Consider the following 22,961-nt stretch of genomic DNA (forward strand, 5'->3'; position numbering starts at 1 on the left):
TTTGCATGCTTTTAGCCTTTTGGTAACACAGTACCCAAGAATCTAAGCTACTCTGTAGAAAAGAGTTTGGCATCATCAAAAAGGCTTCAAGTCAATGTATCCAACTTTTTTTCTGCCAATGGGACAACATATTGGAACCCAGCCAAATTAATAGCACTTTGTACCTCCACTTGTGTATGTCCCCTTTTTTTTAAAAGCAGAACTGTCATATATACATCTTGTTGCAAATATCTAAAAACTTTTTCTTCTGCTCATATATCAAGTATAACAACAACAACAACAAATCTTTAATGCAGGATTTGCCAAAATGGACTAAGATCCTTATGCAAGTCTCTGTATCCTGACTGTTTGGGTTAGTGCCCAGGTTTATTCCAGCTGCAACATTTTGAATGGATTGTGGACAGCTATGAAAATAATGGGACAGCAAATGCAACAATATGGCAGATGGAGGTCAAGCAACAAAAAATGCATTGAAGCAGAGTTGGGCCTTTAATCAAGTGAACAGGGTACTCCAACAATAGACCTATTTGAATAATTCTTCTTGAGTCAGAAGACTGATAAGTACAGGTAAGAGTATCTTGGAAAAATTAGAACAGTTTTTCTGAGAATAAAAAATATATGGGAAGAACTACCACCGACATATTCAATCATCCTCTTAGCCTCAGTTCAATCCTTTCAGAAGGAAAAAAAGGCAACTTTCAATTGTAACTCAAATTTCACTTCTCCACTAGTAGAGAAGGAAATTTAATTGTGAGAAAAGGAAAAAAATTATCAGTCCCATGTACTTCAGACAAAAAAACAGTGTATAAAACAGTCAGCTTAAAACACAGGTCCCTGGACCAAATCAGACATGCAGTTGAGCAGCCTTGCAGAACAACCTCATCTGTTGGGACTGTACCATGAAACTACAGAGGAAAAAACTCAAGTTTGCACATCAGATAGAGCAGTATCTAAATAAACTTCTGAGTAAAGAACATAATGAAATACATCTTAAATGTCTTCAAGAACCTTGAGCTGGAACACTACTGCTGTGCTACGTTTCTATCAGAAGACTGTAAATTCTAAGAGCTGTCTTGCTTCATTCATGCATGTATGCTTGTGTAGAACATTTTGCACTGAATTCCTTTATCATGACACCTATAGTGTTTATTTCCACTGCCCAAACAGATCACTGCCTCCCTAAACCAACAGTGCCAGCTAAAAAATTCTTCCAAGACTGCATATAGTTTAAGAGAAAACCAGAAATTTGACACAACATAAAGGATTTTCCTTGATGCCTTCATTTAACTAATAAATGAAACTAAAATATACAAAAGTGGGATGTTGGAAACCTTTGTATTTACTTACACAGATTTAGAAAATATTTTAACAACTATGCGATTTTCATATTCAGGCCAAGTGTATAGAGAAGGCCTTTCCTTCCAACAGTGACTCTCTGCTCCATTTTACAGGAGTTTCAACCCCTTCTCATGGACTAGCTATCCTGGCTCATTAGCTAAGGTGAATGACTGCATCAGCAGTCTTTCAAAAAGCAGCAAATGGATACCATCATGCATTCTCATTTGCCTCTTCCTCTCCCCAGGGTAATTCAACAGCAGACAAGGACCTCAACCTAACTTACCCAAGCCTCTTTATTGTGAGGTACACTGTTAATTTTCAGAACTGGCTCCCCAGCTCACTTCATATGGAAATCAATTTATCTTTCCTTTTTGGTGTATAATCTAATTGAGACTGACATGGTTCACTTCCCCTCCCACCTGTGATGGTGAGGATCACCTGCTTTCTCAATCACATCACATCTCTGTGAGGATGGACAGCAGGTGCTCACAGAGAAAACAGCCAGTGAAAAGCAATGATAAAAAAACAAAGCAAGGCCATTTAATATAGTGGTTTGTAAGCTGCAGTATCTGAATGTTGGACTCATCTCTGCATATAGAGCAACAGACAGGAGAGATAAATGTATGAATGTTCACCTTATACACAAACCTGAGAACAAGAAATACGTAGTCTTCAGAAAAAGCTCACACACTTACTTCTGTCAGCTCAGCTGTGCATTTCAATTCCTATCCTCTCAACTATGTGACAATAACCCAAAGGAAAAATTAAACCCACAACACCTCTACCCCATCCCCCATCCCCACACTGGTGCAAAGCCAATGAAGATTCAAAGTGTCATTTGGATAGGGGGAACATCCAAGTAAGTAACCTGAGAAAAAGAAAACACTCTGAAGAAAAAAAATATGCTTTGTCTGGTAGGAAACTGTTCACAGAAAATGGTCAGGAGCCACAATTAGCAGAGGTACAGCATAAGCATTAGCATTGCACTCACAGAGGTACCGCCCTTAGGCATGAAAATTAGGTCCATCTTCTCTGCATTGATCCAACCGCAGTTAAAGATCGCATCATTCTTTTCAAAAAGAGTAAGGGATAACCCCTGGAGCTGGCCAACATTCCGTCTATAAATAACATATGTTCTCATAACTAAAGCAGTACTTGAACAGCTGCTACATTTAATGGCAGTTTCTGTTCCACCAATAGCCAATTAATGGTTTTACTTATTTGTTCTTGTATGTGATAAAATAATTCAGCTACATTGGATAAGCTTTCTGCGATTAAACACATTTATACTGATACACAAACACACACTGCAGTGCACTACAAACAGTTCTACCAGGATAACATATTCTGAGCATATGTCTTCATGATTTCAAACAGCTTTTAGACCGACACTGTCATTCCACATACACTTTCCTATCTGGCAGAGATAGCAAGGAATGACAGAGATGGCAAGGAATAATTTTTGAGCAACACACAACGACATACAAGTCAGTTTCAGGGTTGATCACCATAACACTTGGTTTCAGTTGTTTAGAGTAGAGACTTGGAAAAGGATCAGAAAAGAGAACTACACCATGGCTGAAGGAAAGTGTAAGATCTGTCTTTGTGTGGTAATAAATTATCCTGGAAAATTTAGCTTTAGCATTTCATGACAGTATTATAAATTATGGACTGTATCTCAGAGAATACATAGGCATGTTTAACCATCCATGAGGAGCAGGACAAGCTAATCTCAACATTAGCTATAAACATATATACAACTGTTCTCAAAGAGGAAAATTCATTTCAGCTGAGAAGCAGCTCAGACCTATGAGGCTGCAGAAAGGCTTCAACACTTCATGGAAAAAAAAGCACTCGCATAGCTTAAGCAGAATATTTAAAATCACAGACTGGTTTGTAGAAAGAAAAGACTGTCAGACAAAAAAAATAGAAGAAAGGAAATTAAAGAAAACCATGGGAAAGATGACAAATATTACAAATGAAATATCTATTCCTAGCATCTTGCTAGTTTACATTTGAAAGGATTCTGTTCTTTGTTAAGAGGACTTTAAGTGAAATAAAGCAGATTTGTCTCTAGCACAAAAGCTCCTGGCAAGTGTTATGCTTCAAAAAGGAATTCTTTACATTTTGTTTTTATAGATGATAATAACTTAAAGAGACAAAAATACTCTTTCTCATTTCTTGTTTTCATAGCCCTAGCTAATTCTCTGGTAGTCATAACACTTATTATAGGGAGAATCCAACTTTCTATGTTATATTCAGGCCATTTCTTGCTGGTATAACCCCTTACATCAGTTATTTCAGAAACAGAGAACTTTGGCCACTGCCATTCTTCATTTCTACCCTTCTATCACCTCTGAAAATGATTACAAGAGTTACAAGTGTTACAAGACTAGAGTTATAAAAAGATAAATTATTTCTAAGTGCTTATGAATTCATAAGCTTCTATCCACAGTATAGCATATTCGTTCAAAAATAATATATTAAAAAATTGTGGGTCATTATTGGACATTCTAAAGTAGCACTTACACACCCATAACAATGTTAAAATACTCTGGCTAACAGTGAACTATTTTCATAAGGAGGGTTCAGTTCTATCTCCAAGCACAGAACTGTTGAAACTGATTTTTTGAATGAGGTAAAATAAACCTTGTGCAACATACTGTTCCCAAGGCACTGTTAATACTTGACATGATAAGATATTAAACAATTTCTTACCTTCTCCCACTTTGAAAACATTACCTAAAGTCAATTCAAACTAAGATTACTATGTGAGCAGTTTGAACTATAATACCATGTTTGGAATTTTTCCTCTAACACTGTTGTTCTGTTTTGAAACTGGAATGTTTCCCTTCATGGATAATGTGATTGCTTCCAGTAACAGTTTACATTAACATCCACATTTGTTAGCTTATGTTCTCTTACTCTTTTTGATCTAGTTCAGTTAGGCAAGCATGGATTTTGAATCTGACAATATAGGCTCCTCGCAAACTTTCAAACTTTCACTGTTAAGTGATGTCATATCATGTCACAAAATTTTTTCTCACTACAAACAACTGTTTGGCAAAAAGTTGAAGCCACCCTCCACTGAGACATCAGCTTAGCTATGTATAGCCATAGGTGCTAGCTTAAAACCACACTGCCTCCCTGACATCCATCTCCTCCCATTCCTCAGAGACAATATTTGACCGGTAGTGAAAAATTTCTCATTCTGCCACCCACTGTTGAATCCAAACAGAAAAATGGTTAATGCACCAATATGCATGGAAACTACAGCCCCACTTCCTTTCCTTTCCCCCCAAGTACTCTTTACTGTCCTCTACTAGAGAAAGGCCATGGAGTTAGGCACACAACTGCTGTGACCAGTAGGGGTATTTCCAGCCTACTTCATATTGCAGAGCAAAACTAAATTAGAGTTTAAGTGTGGACAGAGTAAAGTAATTCACATTACTAAATTAGAGTTTAAGTGTGGACAGAGTAAAGTAATTCACATTACTAAATCTGAAAACCTGACATTCTTATGAACTATAACTGATTCCTCACCCTCCAGCAAAGCAGTGCTGGGCTTCTGTATTTTCAGATGGAAATATTCAGAATTCAAATATTTCTATTCTCAGAGATAGTGATAGCAGTGTCTTTTAAACAATTGAGTATAGAGCAGTTGCTTTTTACTGAAAATCAGTGACACTCTATTTTGGGGAAAGTGGAATGCTAATGATTTCATCCTGTTACACCACTATTATGAGACAAGGTTTTTCTCCTTGGTTCCACTAAAAAAGCCAGAAGCAGAGATTCATGATGCAGGTTGTTCAGTAGCTCCTGAAAGCCTTTGGACATATGCTGAATAATTGTGGCAAAACACACACTTCCTACATTGACATGCTGCTAATCTAATCAGATGTTACTAAACATGCAAGATATTATGTTCTTCCTATCATTTTCAAGCATATAATTATAAATTATGGGTCAGTCTTAAAAGGACGTGTGGCATGCTTTGTTGCTCTTATTCAGAATTGTTTTTGCACCATGTGAATTCTGTCACACTGAAGAACTGCCACAATGCATAGTGAGATGAGGCACTCACCACTCCGTACGAGTATGTGTCACATGTTTCAGACACTGGAAGACTTTGAATAACTTCTGGGGCCATCCATGGGAAAGTGCCCACTAATGACATGTGTGTTGTATGGGAGTGGAATCTTGAGGCACCAAAATCACAGATCTGGCAAAAACAAATAAAATATTAAACTGGTATTAAGAGTAATGACCTCATTCATCAGACATAGAAACATCAGTCAAGCAGCAGCATCTCTTTACAAATAATTAAAGTGTTCATACCTTTAACACACCATCAGCAGCTATAACAACTGAAAATGAAAAAAACCAAAAGGTTACAAGAATGCAAAAAGCAAGCCAAATACATTTTTACTGCAAAATACTTCATTTTTCAGTAAGACAAATGACCCTAAGGTGAGCCAGCATCCGAATGTGCGTACTTGTTCTGGTTTCTTTGAGAAGCTGACAGAACATCTGCTGAATACTTGCAAGGCTCTGAAGAAGTGCAACATCTTTCAGGCCTTACTGAATTAAAAGACAGCAACACAGATGAATTTCATTCTCCCCAGTACACTTAGGTTTAACAGGAAGCTCTCTGGAAGAGTCATTAATAAAAGGAGAAAGCCTACAACCAAGGTGAGACCTGCATGTTTCTTGACTATTATCTCCCTATGTACATTAATAAAATCTGTGCCTCTCCTATCCCACCACTACTAGTAGTAGTTTCATCTAAAAGGCAATGTTCAGCAAATTTCAGAAATGACTGTCAGCTGCTAAGTACAGACTCCACACTGAATGTGTATCACTCAAAAGCCTGAATATCTGTCAAACCTCAAAAAAGGCCACAGTAAAGACAAGATTTTCTGATAGGAAATAATAGGCCTTATCTACTCTATTGTGTCTGCCAGCCTTTTCTGGTACTCAACCTTTCCAAACAGAAAAAAGAAGTAAGGAGTGTCTGGGCAGTATCTGAAAGCTTCATCAGCTTTCACGGCCAATCATGGCCAGCAAGACACAAGTTGAAAGAGCTCTCCACAGTGCTGTAGATGATGCCAGGTCTGTAATGAACTTCAGACAGGCTCAGGATGGGGAGGAGGGAACAGGCTTTTCTGTGCCTCAACAAGTGCAGCTTTGATCACAACCAAGGCATTAGTTAGTTCTGCTTGTTCACAAAGCTCAGGCACAGATTTAAATACCACATTAACAGCTAAACAGTAAATGCAGTGTTTCAGTGTTTTGCTACTTTACCATTCCTGGACTTCAGGTCCCTGTGGATAACTTTGACTGGAGCTTCCATGTGTAAATAGTGCATTCCTACACAAAACAAAGGAACAATCTAGTTAGACAGGCTGAGCAGGGCCATCACTTAGCTGCAACCATAATTCCTGGTTCCCACTAGTTGTACTCATCACGAGTTGCCATACCAGTGTGCCATATTGACATGCTGAAGGAGAAACAAAGCTTCCCATAATCCACCTTGAATAAGAAGCACTAAGCAAAGCTCATGTATCTCTCAAAGCATCTATATGGATATGCTAATGGTTTTTAACGTCATATGTAGTTATTTGCTTTCTAGCTTATGAGGTGTCTACACAATTAAGCTCAATATGAATTTACTTTTTTCCATTAGTTTACACTAATTCTTGTGTGGTCAGTCACAGAGAACACAAAGGATGGAACAGCTTATTCTACATTATTATATGAAGAATTTCAGTATGTTTGCTGAGAATAAGCCCTCAGCTTCCTTAAATGCCCTAAATCAAATCAAATGTAAGAGCAATTATGCACCTTACCTCATAATTACTCTACATCAGCAAAATTATCCTCTCGGGATTTAGGGGCACACCAGAACTAGCTCAGAGAAGCCGTTTTCACTCCAGAATATTTTGGATTCATAACAAACAAGGAACTTATTAAGAAGAACAGTGAATGGGTTTTGCTTTTTTTATTAATATAAGTTTGATTTGTTTTGTTACCATCTGAATAAGGAAGACTAGGAAGGCTTTCCTGACTTTCTAAGGAAAGCTGTACATTTGCTGGCTTTGTAAGGGCAGCATACACCGCTCTTCTTGCTCACCTTTAGCTATGTCAGTGGCCCAGGTCATGATATGATCCATATCCATCTCTTCACTTTTGTTACTATTAATGTAATCAAACAGTGAGCCAGCAGAAGCATACTCTGTTAAAAAACAGCAACAAACAAGACATTTAAAAACATTGCACCTAACTTGAAAGACATGATAGAAACTCTGCCAGTTCCAGGAAGCAGTCAACCTCTGGCTTAATGACAAAGCATTTGGGTTCAACAGCCTAATATGATTGCTGGTGTAGTAGGAGAGTTTATCCCAATGCAGACATAACCTACTACTAACAAAATATAAAAAAAAACCAACCCAAAAAAGTGAAGAGTGTAATCCTATAGAAAAACAGGCATTAAAATGAAATGGCATTAGAAAGTGTGGCATCAAGAAAGTTCAGGCAAAGCAGTTCAGATTTCAGAGTAAAAGGTTCTGCATGCTCCTTATTCAGGACAAGCAGATGTTTTTCTTAATTTCCCTTAACTATACCTACATAACTCCACAGCAGGATGCTGTGGGTACAAACAAGGGCATTTGGGGCCCACTGGTGTTTGGAAGCGTAGCAGATGGAATCCAGTCTGATTATCAGAGCTGTGGGGCTTAAAGCAGGAATAACAAGCTACTTAGCCCTACACACATTTAGGTGTGAAACTGGAGACAGCTCACTAGAGTACCACTTTCATATAACCCAAGATTCTTACTTTTTTAGACAGTGAATCTGCCACTCTTGATCAGAAGAACAGTTAACAGATGAGTTTGGTGGTATCAGATTCATCTTATTGTTTCCATAATCAGAGGATACTCCCCATTGGTAAGTTGTACTGTGTATAAATGATGTCCCATAACAAAAAAAAATTTCTTTCTTTTATATTTTATGGTAAAGTCACATGCTAAATATATAATGTTCTGTTACAAAGTAAAGTTTTGCAAGTAGAAAGTTTCCTATTTCCCCATGGAGAAACAGAACAGCAGATCAAATAATTTGTTCATGAAAAAACAGAAGGATGAAACTAGAAATCTAACACTGTGACAAGCAGGACAGACCTCCTTGTGCTGCAGGTCATCTACAGCAGTTTAAAGGCTGTAGGTCCTCTGCTCAGTATTTATTAAATAAGTTTTATCTTATTTAGAATTCCTTTGTGTTTCACCAAAAACACAACAGGAGGTTCATAAGATGAAGGAGCTGATACATTTTATGTGTTTGCAGTGGCAGGGCAAGCAGATGCCACCCAGTGCAGCCCAAGTAGAACAAACCAGGGGTATACAAGGAGGAACTTAAGCCTTTTGTCCCTCTCTCCCAAGGCTACTCAGTGTGCATCAGGCAAAATTCAGAACTTATCTAGAAGACTCGCAAAATCTTCATATTTCAAAGCAGCCACAAAATTATTGCCTTTAAGACTACATCAAACGTGTCTGATTTTTTTTAATAATAATATTAATCAATGATTGATAGATAGAGTAAATGAATACAAAAACTTCCATTGTTCCTAACCAAGGAAATCAAAAACACTGGGAGATTCCTGCATGGGGAAGGAAATTGAGACCAAACTGAAACTGCAGCCCAGAACATGGTAAGCTAGATGGAAAGCCTCCAGAGCTAAACGAAACGGAGAAAATAGCAAGCGCTTGCAAAGTAAACACTCAAGTGGCAAGTTAGCTTTGGATCACTGCTGCACAACCTCCCACTGAAAGGACAGACATGTTGTTTCTGATGTCACTGAGAGAGGAGTAAGCTGCTGACCTGCACATTTCCACAATTAAAACAGAAGCTTTTTTTACCCTTGATGTCATCATCTGAATTATAAATGGATTCTTCAGGAATAGGTTGGCTGCATGCTTTGCATGCCTTTACAATGCATAATTTGATCCACCAGGGTCAGGGACAACTCAGCTCCTCCAGCCCTTTGCCACTTTGTGTGAACAGAGGCAAGTAAGCTTCTATCAACAAAGCTCCACTGTTAGTATTTCTTGTATATATTTATTGTGCCACAGATATTTACTAGGAGCTTGTGGATTTGCAAATATACTGTAAGGACAATGTATTGTCAATAATAGATCACAAAGTGAAAATCCCTCTAAAAGACATTTGAAGTGTAATTAACATTTCTTTTATTTATTATTCTTCTGTAATTACCCATTCTCTCATTTGAAAATCGTGGGGGGAAATGGAGCCTTGCTTCATGCCAATCCACAGGACTCCAGTCTCCTTAGAAGTTGCACAGAGAATCAACAGTTTGATAAAAAAATCCCCAAACCTCTTTCTTCTTCAGCTGGGTGTGATCAGAGCTCCCTTTGGAACAAAGCTGTTGAACTACACACCATAGTCTCTTTCTCACACTCAGTTAAAGAGTCCCCATTCTCAATAGCACGGTAAATTACTTTAGTTGCTGTCCATCCTGTGACTGGTAAGTAGGTCATATGTTCTCCAAACAAAGGTCAAAACTGACCTTTTGTGAGATCAAGCTGAGGACTTCTGATCCAGACATCATCCCAGGTCATTGATTACACCTCTCCTTTGCTACTCTGCTTTCTGGTTTACACTTATGTTAAAAAGGATAGTAAAATTATATTACTTAATTTATTAGCTTTCTATTAATTTTATTGCTTCCAGAAGGAATTCAAGTTCCTGTCTACATGCCATCATCAGTGCATTTCTGAGTGGTGTGGACTGTGGTCACCCCATGCACCTCTGGAATGCTGGCTGCCACACCATGACCTCCAGTAGGCTGATACTGCTGAAGTAAGCGAAGCTCCCCATGCCCTGAAATGTGCTGCATTTTAGATGTGCTCCCACCGGGTTACACTGCCATCTGCTGTGATAACCAGAAGTCTAAGAGGCAGGTAGAAATAACTGCATTTTCACTAGTTGTGACCACCATCTAAGAACCAATAAAAAACTGACTGGCAGTGACTCAAATTGGTCACATGCAATTGATTGTGCCACATGCAAAAGACTACTCTTCACATTAAACTTTGAAAGGTTACAGACATGTGACATGTGTCCTAATCCACGCTTTCATGAGTTTTATCTCTCCAAACACTTGTTTGAGCAGTTGGGAAATTTCTTTGCTTTGGGTTTACTTTCTACTCCTATCTTATGTAGTTTGTCCCATACAGAAAAAGGAGAAAATTCTAAATCTGGACTATCTCCCAAGATAAGAGCAGGAAGCTTAAAGTGGTAATAGAAAAAAACCAACAACAAACACCAAAAAACCCCAACAATACCACAAAAAACAACTTCCACATAATTCCAGGAATGTCAAATGGAATGTCAAAACAAATGAAACCTAGTTTCCCATGTATAAAGGGAGTTGTCTTATAATGTCTTAAAAACCCTTGACTCTATTTCAAGCTCTCACAACACAAATTCTCCTACTTTCAATGCAGACAGAACTTACGGGGCAGCTTTGCTCTGAGCAGACACCCAGTCCACCTTCTTCACAGAACCAGCCAGAAGTTTATATCATGAAAACCTCTACTTTTGTGATGCACTAATTAAAATGGAAAAGCAATTCTCCAAACACAGTAAGAGAACACAGAGAAAGGTTCTGTTTAAAGGAGTTCTGTATTTGTGCACTAAAAGCACCCTAGGCCCCACCTGTCTCCGAGCTGCCTCCAGCTATGCTCCCAGCCTTCTGGCACTCCTACTTACATTGAGGCAGGTGGTGCCAAGCACTCTTTACATTTAAAGACCAGGACAATTTGTGAAACACTTTAATTGGGCAACATTGGAGACAACTTTGTAACACTGCAGCTTCAGAGAAGAAAAGGGTCAGACAAAAATCCTTACCTGTAACTATGCCATAATTTGGAGGTTCAATGACAGCTCCATAGAACTGAATGATGTTTTTGTGACTGAGCACACTGAGTATTTCTGCCTGTTAAAAACAAACAAATTAGACAATTAAGAATGGGTCATTTACTATGATAGTTTATTTCATACTCCAGTGGATATACACACATACAGCATATAATACATGTATTATAATTATATATAGAGAGAAACACACACATATCTAGGAAAGACTGTTCACAAATGCTTGGCGTTTGAAAACCTAGTGTGAGAGTCTGGCAGATGAACGTTTTGTATGTTTTGGGGGGTGGGAAAAATAAATTTCAGACTATTCTTTCATGGCCAAGACACTGATGTGGGAAGTTAAGCCTTTGGAAAAGAATGAAGATCTTGGAAAACTTTATTCCAAGAAAGATCTGGGATTTTTGGCAGAGCATCAGCCTGCCAAATCAGTCCTATCCAGAATTTGTGTTTATGTACTAAGTACTATGGGTTCGGCAAGTCCAGCACTCCAGGCTGTTACAGCATACCATGCACACACAGCTCCATCCAATGTTTACTGGAAACAAGGAATTTCCAGGCATGCGCTGTGGAGTCTGATTAAATACAAAGAGCAAGCATGCTTGAGATTGCCAAATACCCAGCAGTGCAGTTGAAATTGCTCCTCAAAGCAGACTACAGATGTTTGGCAATTCTGGATAAATATACAAAACCTTCAAATTCCACTTGAACAATGCTGCTGGGTTTGAGCAAGAGACTGCAAGACAATGAGACTGTATCCACAGAAATTAAGACATTATGCGCCCTGTAGTTTTTGAGAAAAAAGGTCAGGTATCTCCTGGAAGATGTCTCAACAGTTTCACCCCTGCAGTGTATCAAAACAAATACTCAACCGACTTTAGACACATTTTTACACAAATATACATATTATGTAAATACAGATATGTACCATTTTATATTTTTCTCCACAGTAATGCTTTACTTTAAGACTTTGAGATTATGTTAACTTTATAACAGACAAGAGCATCTAACAAAAAACAAGATCACAATTAACTCCTCAGAAATTATCAGAAGAATCTGACAGATGCCTTCACAGATCCCTCGACTTGCAGTGGGAGTGTTGCTATTTATCCACAGGTGAGTTTTCATACATGTTCTCAGATAACTGCCAATTAAATTATTTTGTGGACTTACAGGTGAGTCAGTCTGCAGCAGGATTTGCTGAAAACAGCATACATTTTAGAAGTTAATTTCCTAGTATGGTGAAAAAAGATTAGTCACTTGACAGTCATACTGTTTTTCTTGCTGAGCAGGCTCAGCACCATGAAGAGAGTGTAATGCAAGTCAAGTTCAAAACTATAGTTAAGATTAAATTGAATATGTGCAAATGTCTGAGCATTAGCTAAAGATAAAGGTCTTCAAAACTGCATTGAAGTTACTCAAAAAAAGCCTTTAAGCAACAACAACAGCAAAAAATGGAGTCATCTAATGCCTTTATCTGTAATCATCCAATTAGGCACGTATATCATGGTACCACCTATAAAACACAGGCCAAAGAAATACCGGTTCACTATAGCTCTACATTTATTAGAATAGCAGTAGCTGATATACTATGGGTTTCTGCATAAAAACTGCTACAGCCTTCCTGTTTTCAGTGAATCTACAAGCCACAAAATAATTTAATTGGCAGCTATTTAAGCAAATGTGGGAAGATTCACATGCAGATAAACAGCAACACTCCTGGAGCCAGTCAAGGGATGTGCCAGCAGAAGGAGCTCTGCCCTACAACTGCAGCCCCACCATCCTCCCAAGACAAGGGACTCTTGCAGCAGCAGAAGCCTGAGTTGTACCTCCAATCTCCTTCCCAAGGCTGGAGGATGCAGGTGACCAAGTAATTAAAACCTCCATCTCAGAAACTTTTGTATTACGTTTGTATATTCCTTAGGAAATATTCTATTGGGCATTGAATTCTCGAATTCCTACCAGCACTACTGCCAGATTACCAGGAGACCTCACTCTCCTCAAGTGCCTATCTTAATATTCTCATGTGAGACAAGAGTAACGCAAATAATTAGAAAAACTATCTAAACCACCTTTTCATTAACACCCTTGGTCAGAGGAATGGAATAAAACCATCTTCTTGTAAAGTACTTAAAACACACCATGTCTTCAAAGCAATGAGCATATCATCTGCTGTGGTGTTTACAATACAAGTACTTCAACAGGTCATTAGAATTAAATTGATGGGTCTCATATTTAATTTTCCCATAGCATAATATGTTTAGGTCCTGGCTATAAAAGTAGTACTAGGTTAATCCTATTGGAGAATGATTAAAAATGCCTCATTATTGACAAATCCAAGTCCCATAGCTCCCTATCCTGCCATAACTACGTGCAGAACCCAGTGACTGTTCTCCATCTCACACAAGATGCTGCTGGATTCAGTGAAAGCCCATCAGAGTCAGTGGACAACAGGAAGGGCTGCACTGCAGCAAACTCCAACCGACTGATCACCCAGTGCTACCATGGCAGGGATTGCAATCAAAGTATGAGTATCAGGCCAAGAAGAAGAGTACTTCACTGCCACAGGCACACTGATACACAGTGCTTTTATCATTTGGAAATTGTCAACCACAGCTAATCCCATCACCTTCACACTGATGTTCATACTCTTATCTGGGATTTAACAGATAACCAAAACAAGCTTCCATCTAAGAAATCCAAGAAGCACCTTTTAATTGCCCACAGAAATGACAACGAATAATTGTGGGGTAAAAAAAACTTTACCTAAGGATCATTATATCGGGAAGAAATCCTCTCTAAACACTTTTAATCACTCTGCTGTTGTTAGCACTAGTGATTCTAGACTATTCCTTTCATGTTTTGTTCTTTTCAGTTGCTGCAGATCAGCTGTGAACTCTATTAGCCAATTTAAAGGCACTTATTCCTTACAGTGAGAATCAGATGCAAGCCAGTCCATATCTTTGAAGCTTTTGTACTATCTTTGACAAGAAGGTGCCGTATTTCAATGAAAATTACTTTCAGATCGCAAATTACAAACTGGTGGTTAAAGACTGGTATTTCAAAGGTCTCTCAGACACTAACAAGAATATTTAGAATCCCCTTTAAGCATCAAAACTGTACTTTAATCCAAAATGCCTAAATGCTTGGAAGAAAATCCTGTCATGCATCTGTCTGTCTAAAAGCTGTTGAAGAAGTCAGCCCTTGCTGACTTGGGCATGACACTCTTCCCTCAGTAAAGCTGCTATCTATCTTATACAAGCTAAATGAGCACTATTTTACTTCCTAAATAGTGACGACAAGTAACAAGTATTCAACTACTTCATTACATTAATTTTTTTGTGTGAAAGGCAGAATTTATTTTTTTTTTAAGATTGGATTGAAGCAGAAGCTGAACTAGTGAAGTTCAGCTGAAGGAAAGATATCCAAACACATAAATACAAACTCCCTGAACATAGGGCTGGCTCCCTGGACACACAGGCTAACTGCAGTAGAGTTGAATATTATGCTTAGTGCCATGATAAGCTTCATAACAGCCTGTTACTGACCATCAAACTATACTAAAATTGTTCATACTAAACTTACCTCATAGGTATGGATGAAATTATGTGCCTTGAGTCCTGCTGAAGGGATTACAGACTGCACACCATTTCTTGAAGGCAAGGGGATTCAGATTTCTAAACAATCCTAATCCACTGCTTACATAATTCAAATATCACAAAATCCATGGTCAGAACAAATTACATTGAAAATTTTTAAATTTAGTTCTCATTTATTAGCTTAATGTAAATCAAACCCAATTCATAAAACAATTACAGTATAAGAATTTGGAATTCAGGTAATCCCTAAATGTACAAACAGTGTAAATCTGTCCTAAGAACCATGGTATAGGTCACAGTGTTTAACAGGTAATTTAGTTTTATGTCTGTTTAATCTCTACTTATTGACATACGTGAAAGCCATAGTTACATCATCTAAGACTGACATCACCCTAGAGCTGCTTGTAGACCCACTAGTACTGCTCTTAACCTTGTAGCAGAAACAACCATGCATAAATAAACATATCTTCAGGTGTTTCAGGAGGTAAAAACAAGGTCCTCCTCCAGGTCTTGTCTGTGTTCAGCAATTGCTGGACAGAAATCACAAACACAAATTCTAAGCACAGCCAGCAGCGTGGGGACATGAGGGGACAAAGCAAGCTGGCTGGACAGCAGCACAAGCCTCAGCTCAGAAGGATGACCCAAGCCCACACTTGTTTTTGCTCTGCCTTGTACCAGTGCAGCAGAAGCAGCAAGTGCAGCTCAGCTCTGATGAGGTCTTCAAGGTCGGTGCTGACTGCAGATGTGGGCCATGGCCACCTGATGCTGAGCTGGCATTACTTGGGAATCAGACAAGGCCATATCGTCAGATCTTTAATTGCAGTCGCAAAGACAGTAAGGATGTGGACGGAGGCACTTTGCATACAGCTGTGTTGTTGCTTGCCAGCTACTCATAGCAGCTGCAGCTGCTCTTGTTAGAGCTCCCTATCTCAAGGCAGTTAAAGTTAGCAAAGTCCAAACGACTCAGCATATTTCAGTTACTCCGGTTCTCCTTGGAAATATATTAGGAATTTGTTACGCTCACACTTGTAGTCAAGAGAAGTGATCAAGGGTTTGGGCAGTCTGTTCCAGCAGCACAGCTGGAACTGTAAAAGGACATCTGTTCACAGAGTTTTTCAATATCAAAAGACTTTTTTGCATGGGCAAAAACTGACAAACTGAGCCCAAAGCAACTCAACCACCACTTCTTCCAGGTGCCTTTGGAACAGCTGACTGAAAAGAGTAAAGTTTCTTTCCACCTTGGTCTGAGCACAGTGGTTTAGGATTAACACAGGAAATATCTGCAGCCCTTGTGAGATCATTGCATCAGCCAGCAGCCAACCAACTCTCCTGATAGTAAATCAGTTAACCGCACAGCAAGTGGCACCTTCACTCCATGCAAAATTACAGAGTTACACATGGTTAGCTACTTAATCTGATTAACACAACTTCCTTAACTGCCATATAATATTTATAATTGCATTGTGCAAAAGTCTGGCTATTTAATTTTCCAGAGAACTGTTTGCCATGTTTATTAAGAAGATATTTAGATACGCTTAAGGCAGCATTGGAAAGATATTTTTTTGAAAGTCTTGTAGCATTTTAAAGGCTTTGACCTTTGTCATGTTCTTGGGAGAGCTGCAACTTGGCTACTCTCAGGGGGCTTTGCTGTCTAATACAAGGGCAGCTGGAAGAGGCCAGTTGATGCTTCACTAAAATCATTCTATTCGTGACAACCACATACAAAAAAGACACAGAATGCTAACATGTATAAATCCCACTTTATTTCTAGACTCCTGCTCAAAAATATATCCAGTCTATGTCCTTTTTTAGTGGCTCACTAATCCTTTCTTGCAAATTTAGTGATGTCTAATAAAGGATGACACCTCTTATAGTATCAGTTTCTCTAGGTGAACAAGCCCAAAACATCATTTTACAGATGAAATACTACAACAATTAGCATCTGTCATTGCTAACAAATTATCTTCCCAATATGCAATAAGGGGATACTTAGAGAATTTCAGAAACATAGAATTATTACAAGAATTATATAGCAGGGATGCTAATTATTATAGTTTTGAACACTGAAAAGAAAATTATGCAGATACAAAATAAAAATTTAGGACTTTGCTCACTGTTTTTTCTGTTCCCATTAAGTTTTCTAAGGAAAAAAATACAAACAAGAATTTTGTGCTTTGGGGGCCCCAAATTGATTGTCCAGTTCAGAGAATTTTTGTCAAACCTATTAAACTGTCTTTAATACTAACAATGCAAGAGGAAAATCACACGAACATGGCAAAGCCAAGGACTACTCAGTGAGATTTTTTTACCTGCAAATAAGCAGTTACCAAGTGCTTCAATGGCCACCCAGCATCCATGGGTTACCACCTCTTCTCATAGGCAATAGTGTTTTAAAACTATGGCTACATGGCACTTAAAGCTGTCTTCTTTTCTAGTATTCATTTTGATGATAACTTATCAAAAAAAAACTGGTTTCTGTAGGCCATTTACATGTTAAAACTATCAGCACTCATAGCCTCTTACAACATAGCCTCTATATTCAGCCTGCATTAAGAAGGAGTATCCTGTCTCTTAAACCACACAGAAAAGAGTTAAATTACATTCTCAGATTGATGTCACCAGCATTTCTGTAAATAACAGAATTAAATTCTCATAAGTACATCTACAATGACGTACAAAATTTGTACTTTAAAGCATTTTGATTGAGCAAATCTTTCAAAGCATCAAATTTGCATCCAAAATTATGTCCTACACTGTTACAAATCCCAGAGACTAAAAGTGGAAATGTACAGGAAACTAATAAATTCTCATTGCTATATAATCATTTTACCATTATTTTAAATCCACTGGTGTGTATCACCAAAAAAAATCTCATTTTTGGAGTTACTGTGATAGAAAAATACACTTTAAATATCATGTATTGATTCTAAGGTTACAATCTTGAAGAAAGAAGAAGCATATTATGAAGACAGCTCACTTCTGTTAAATTATCATAATGTACCACAGATAAGGAATATGGACATAAATTTATTGTATTCTGTTCTAGGCTCACCCCATCTTATAAAATTTACTTTAAAAGAATTATTTTCATCATGCAACATCATAGGATTCGTTAGTAGTAAAATGTAATGGATATTGACCATTTGAAAAGAAAACTGAGTTTTATACTCTACTATAGTTCTTTATAGCAACCTTTGCACAGAACTTGGTACGTTACAGATAATTTGAAGGCTAGTGGATGAAAAGTACTAGCTAACAAATTCAGAACGTGCCTGTCAAAACACTGCAAAGGCTTGCTCAGCCCATGAAAAGCAGGTTGGTCCCTCTAAAAACCCCAGGGGCTTTGTCCTTGTGATGTGGCAGCAGACCCTCTGCCTTGTGCAGTAAGAGGGAGTGACAGCAAGCTGACTGTCTCAATCCTCCCCCTGACCTCCATCAGCTCAGTACAATGACTGTGTGGAGCCCACACAGCACTAACCAAGAAATTGCAGGATCGTGGTGTTGGTTTTGCTCATAAGGAGGGTCAAAAACTTGCTATCTGTGAGTGAAGAGGCTGCTAACACACTGACAAAACTAAGCAGAGGTATTTTCTGCAGAAAATCCTTACAGAATGGTTAGTAAGCTTGAAAAAATTCTATGTCACGTTTGCACTGCCATTTATAAAAATATATGAACAAACAAGCAAACAAAAAAATGAAACAAAGATTATGGAAAAATAATTAATTTTTCATACCCATTTCAAGTAGAAGTACACCCACAGGACTGTTACATTTTTCAGCATACAATGTGAAATTGTATTAGCATTTAATATTAAGGTATCGGATAAAGGCAGAGCTGCCAAGAACAAGTTTAGTTTGGATTTCACTACAGTTATTCACATAAACTAGGTATTTACACTGGTCTAAGAGTTTAGAAATGAGCAATGTCTGCAATATTTGTGATTTTTAATTCAGGCAGATTTGGAGTACTAAGGTACCTCCATCTGCAAAGCAACACCAGCAATTGAGTAGAAACAATAGATGAGTGTATTAAACAGCCAGGCTGAAATACCTGAGCTCCCATAGAGCTGTTTATATTCAGCAATCATCATTTCTCTTTTCAATGTTGGGAAATTTTCCAAGTTACTCGCAAACACAACACAAACCGTCTTTGACTATGGAGAACAGTAACAAAATCCTCAACATTCCTAAAACAAAACATAGTAACAAACCTTGAAACTTCCTGACTCCTGGTATACTACGCAAGGGAGAAGATATCATAGCTAATATGCAACACAGGGATTATTCCAGACCCAACAAATGGAAAATCATCCAAGGAAATTCTTTCTGAGATCAAAGTCACTGAAGGTTTCACGAGCACCTTGTTGAAAAGGCATTTTGGTATGAAAGTGATGGGCAAAACTAATCCCCTCTCAAGAAGCCATGGCCATACATATGTAACTAGAGCACTGAGTTTTCTGAGGTCTGCAAGGTATTTTTAAGGAATCTGGATAAGATAACCCAGAACAAATCAAACTCATTATACAGCGGCTTTTGCTGAACAATTAGCATAGACCTCAACAGAGACAGCAACAGCTGTACTTATGTATCCTGATCCACTCCTCTAAAGCAGCTATGATCTTTACAATTATGTGTTTTTCCATCTTGATCATGAAGATTTTAATTTAACCACAGGAAAAAAACCCATTATTGCTCTTGATGAACACTCACTTAAAGCCTATCTTAGAATGGATAAATCAAACCTACTACAGCTCATGACAGGGACACTTGATGGGAATCCCTCTTACTGGAATCCTACTGAATGTTATAATTCCAGAAAATGCTCCTCAACCAGGCAGGCTGAAATCACCCTTATGAAAAAAACACTTCACAAAATGTGTTACCTGTTATATGTTAACAGCAAACCACAAGGTTTTTTTTACCCACAAGGGTTGCTGGAGCTTTGCTGTTACTCAAAAATGAGCTGCCCCTACAGAAAAGGTATGAATAGCTCCCTACTTGGAGTCCACCTAACTCTAAAAAGCTTTCAAAACAGAAATTACAGCTGTGACCAGCAGGCATAAAAAGAAAGTAGTTGCAAACTACAGATGTTGGAACTCTGCTGAAGTGAATGAGAGTCCTCCATGGAAGAGAGGCATTTTTCTGACACCTACCCCAAAGCACAACCTGAGGTTTTCAAGAAAATGAGCTGTCACCATTATCTGAATGACACACATCATGGTTTTATGTGAAAACTGTCCAAAAAATCCAGCATAAATTATGGTGAATTCTATCTGCTTTTCAGAAAAGTCACTCTTCTTTGTCTAAGATGGAAAATTGTATTTTACTTAGAAACTTGGTTCAAATGCTTCTTCTAATGGGTAGCAATGGTCAGAAAATAAAACTAGATAAAACTCATCAATTTTTAAGCTTTTATCTTTATGAAACATGGACCCAATGTTCATTTTTTCTTGGGATTCTTCATGCTGTCTTTATGGTAGCTCAATCTTTTTTCCATTGGAACTAAAAAATTTCAAGTAAAACAATGGCTACGATAAAAAAAACTTGGAGGAAAAACTAGCAGTATTTTTAAAATGCTTTTACTGTCATAAATCCACATTTATTAGTGTTACTCTACTATATATTTCTGACATGTAACTTCAGCTTTTCCCTTACTTCTCTGTGATGGATTTCTTGTACACAGAATTTCCTGTCTTATGTAGGTGTCTTTATAGCTCTCGGCTTACACAGATATGGCAGTAAAAACTATTTCATTTCCAGTCCTTGTTATATACGAATACAAATGGTCAGCCTCAAAACGCATCTTTAAGAAGTTAATAACTTGAATACCAGTATCTCTGAACTCTGCAGAAAGTGGAAATCCAGAAGAACCTATCTAGAAGATAGGTAAACAGAGTGACCTATGAAGGCAGTTGCTTTGAGTCTTGCAGACCTACAAGGAGCAGAGAACTCACAGGGGTTTTGTACCACGACAGGATACCAAATTAAGTCAAAGGTCTGTTTTCTCACTGCTCTCCTCCAATTCAACAACAATATCTCTAGCCAGTCCCCTCCCCAAGTTACGGCAGAATGACCCAAAGTACCATAACTGCTACCCGTGTCTGTACTTACTAATACAAGAGGAACATCACACATACCTAATGGGGAATAACATTTAAAAGGCCAGTTACAAAATGAAGATCATCTGTTCTGTGGTAACAAAACCACTGGCCTGCACTACTTCTTCCATCGCCCTGCACTGTGCTTGCTGAGAACCTGCAATAAAAGAAACAGCAAAAAGGAAGTAGGAACTGTGTATATATGGGACCACAAGAACCTTCAGGACCAGGGTCATGTGCAGAGTCAAACAAAACCTTTCTCCTGGGCTGTACCTAAAAAGCTGAAGAGAAGGCATCATGCTTCAGCTAATAACGATTCCAATCTGAATCTGAGTGCAGCAGAGAGGATTTGCATCTCTTCCTATTCCAGAAGTGCCTGTAGTCTTTGCATAACTACTAACTTTTTATTTATTCTCCAAGCATGACAAGGATTAGCTTAGCAAAGTTCAGTACAATGAACTGAGCTCACAAGCTGGATCCAGATTCCAGGAGCTTCATGATGTTTTGGTGGCACAAAGTACATTCAAACCTGCATCGGGTCCTTTGGTGTGGAAGAACAGCAGCACATATATCACAGCTTCCCGTTTTCCAGTGCCAGGCATACCCAAACCCTTGCCTAACAAATTGACTCCTATCAAGGATCAGACACAAGCAGATGTAATTTTCCATGCCACCTTCAGATCAAGCAAGGCTGGAATTACTTCAAGCATTCTTCTTCAACCAAGCAAAATCATGCTCTAATAAAGCTTTGTTGCTTGAGACACAACTCTCTAGAAGACACAGCAAGAACTCTTTTCCAATTTATCACAGCTATATGGCTATGTGACGTTTCCATTCCCCTTCTACACATGCTTCTACTGTGCCGCCCACTTTTACTTGCAACACCACTGGCCTCCTGAGGGTGTTTACTTCTAGGAGACAATGCCCTTATTCCATGTAAAGTCCTTCCTTCTGCCTGGGAAGAGGGTGGAAAAAACAAAACAGTACTGGTGGGAAAAAAATTACCTAGAGAAACATTCCTCCTCTTCAAGAAGAGCTAGCGGTATCTCAGGATTGGCATAAAGTGTTACCATAAAGAGAGTTTGGCCAATTCCATGTATGCCAAAGGCTGTCAGAACCCTCCTGCCTTTTTTCCTTCCTGAGTTTGAATTGCTGCACTTGGAAGAGTTTTAAGAGCTCTCCTCAAGTTCAATTTTATCAACTGCCTCTGTCTTTGTCAAATCTGGATATAATTACTGAAGTTAGCTCTGAGGGGAGAATGGGACCATTTTGCACTAATTGTACAGAGCAAGTGTGATAGTCTTGCCTATTACTGCAAACATTGCAAATATTATTTTTAAATATTTAAACCATTAATTAGTCCATATTGTATCCTCAGAGACAGCACCAGAGATTTTAAGCCTTTAGAAGTGCCCTGCACCTTTTCATGTGTCCTCACTGTTTAGTTTAGACTAACATACCTTTATTATTGTGTATGTACAAAAAGAAACTGCAAGGTGTAAGTCTTTTGAAAATACTGCTTTTTTGTTCAAAGTCTCTAATGAATTCAGAATTTTGGTGGATTGAAGTAAATGATGGTGCCAGAATAATACTAAAGTTGTAGAATTCAGATTGCAATTCTTCCAAATATATATATTTTAAGATATACAGTTTCTCTAAAATGTGAGGAAGTAAAATTCCTCATAAAAGCTGTGTACAAGGAGGGGTTTTCACAACAATGAACGGCCTAATCAGGGCAAAGAATCCTCAGCTGAAAGCTCACAAAGAAATCCCTCTATCCTTTCTCCATTTTTTCAATTCTACTTTTCTCGATAGGGGTGTCTCACCAGAGAACCTGAAGAGTGAAAGATTTAAGTACAGGACTGAAATCCATCAAACCCAGGCTTGTGGTCCAAATCCAAGCAGCTGTCAAACCCAGAGACAGGAATGTATGCTCACTTCTGCCTAATAAAATTTGAATCAAACACTTTGCATCTGAT

The 22,961-nt window shown here is 38.3% G+C and overlaps 1 protein-coding gene across 2 annotated transcripts in view; it reads right to left on the minus strand.

Moving 5' to 3' along the window:
- MAP3K20 (mitogen-activated protein kinase kinase kinase 20) overlaps positions 1 to 22,961 on the minus strand; it is an 88,307-nt gene that overhangs the window by 47,396 nt on the left and 17,950 nt on the right. For both annotated transcript variants that reach the window (XM_086898267.1, XM_086898268.1), the window contains exons 3-7: positions 11,263 to 11,350; positions 7,472 to 7,573; positions 6,643 to 6,708; positions 5,677 to 5,705; positions 5,423 to 5,560 (exon numbers count right to left, since the gene is read on the minus strand). In XM_086898267.1, the coding sequence (XP_086754393.1) occupies positions 5,423 to 5,560; positions 5,677 to 5,705; positions 6,643 to 6,708; positions 7,472 to 7,573; positions 11,263 to 11,350 (423 nt within the window). The remainder of the gene's footprint in view (positions 1 to 5,422; positions 5,561 to 5,676; positions 5,706 to 6,642; positions 6,709 to 7,471; positions 7,574 to 11,262; positions 11,351 to 22,961) is intronic.

The sequence above is a fragment of the Cyanistes caeruleus genome, chromosome 7 (assembly GCF_971803275.1).
Source record: "Cyanistes caeruleus chromosome 7, bCyaCae1.hap1.1, whole genome shotgun sequence".
Taxonomy (NCBI): domain Eukaryota; kingdom Metazoa; phylum Chordata; class Aves; order Passeriformes; family Paridae; genus Cyanistes; species Cyanistes caeruleus.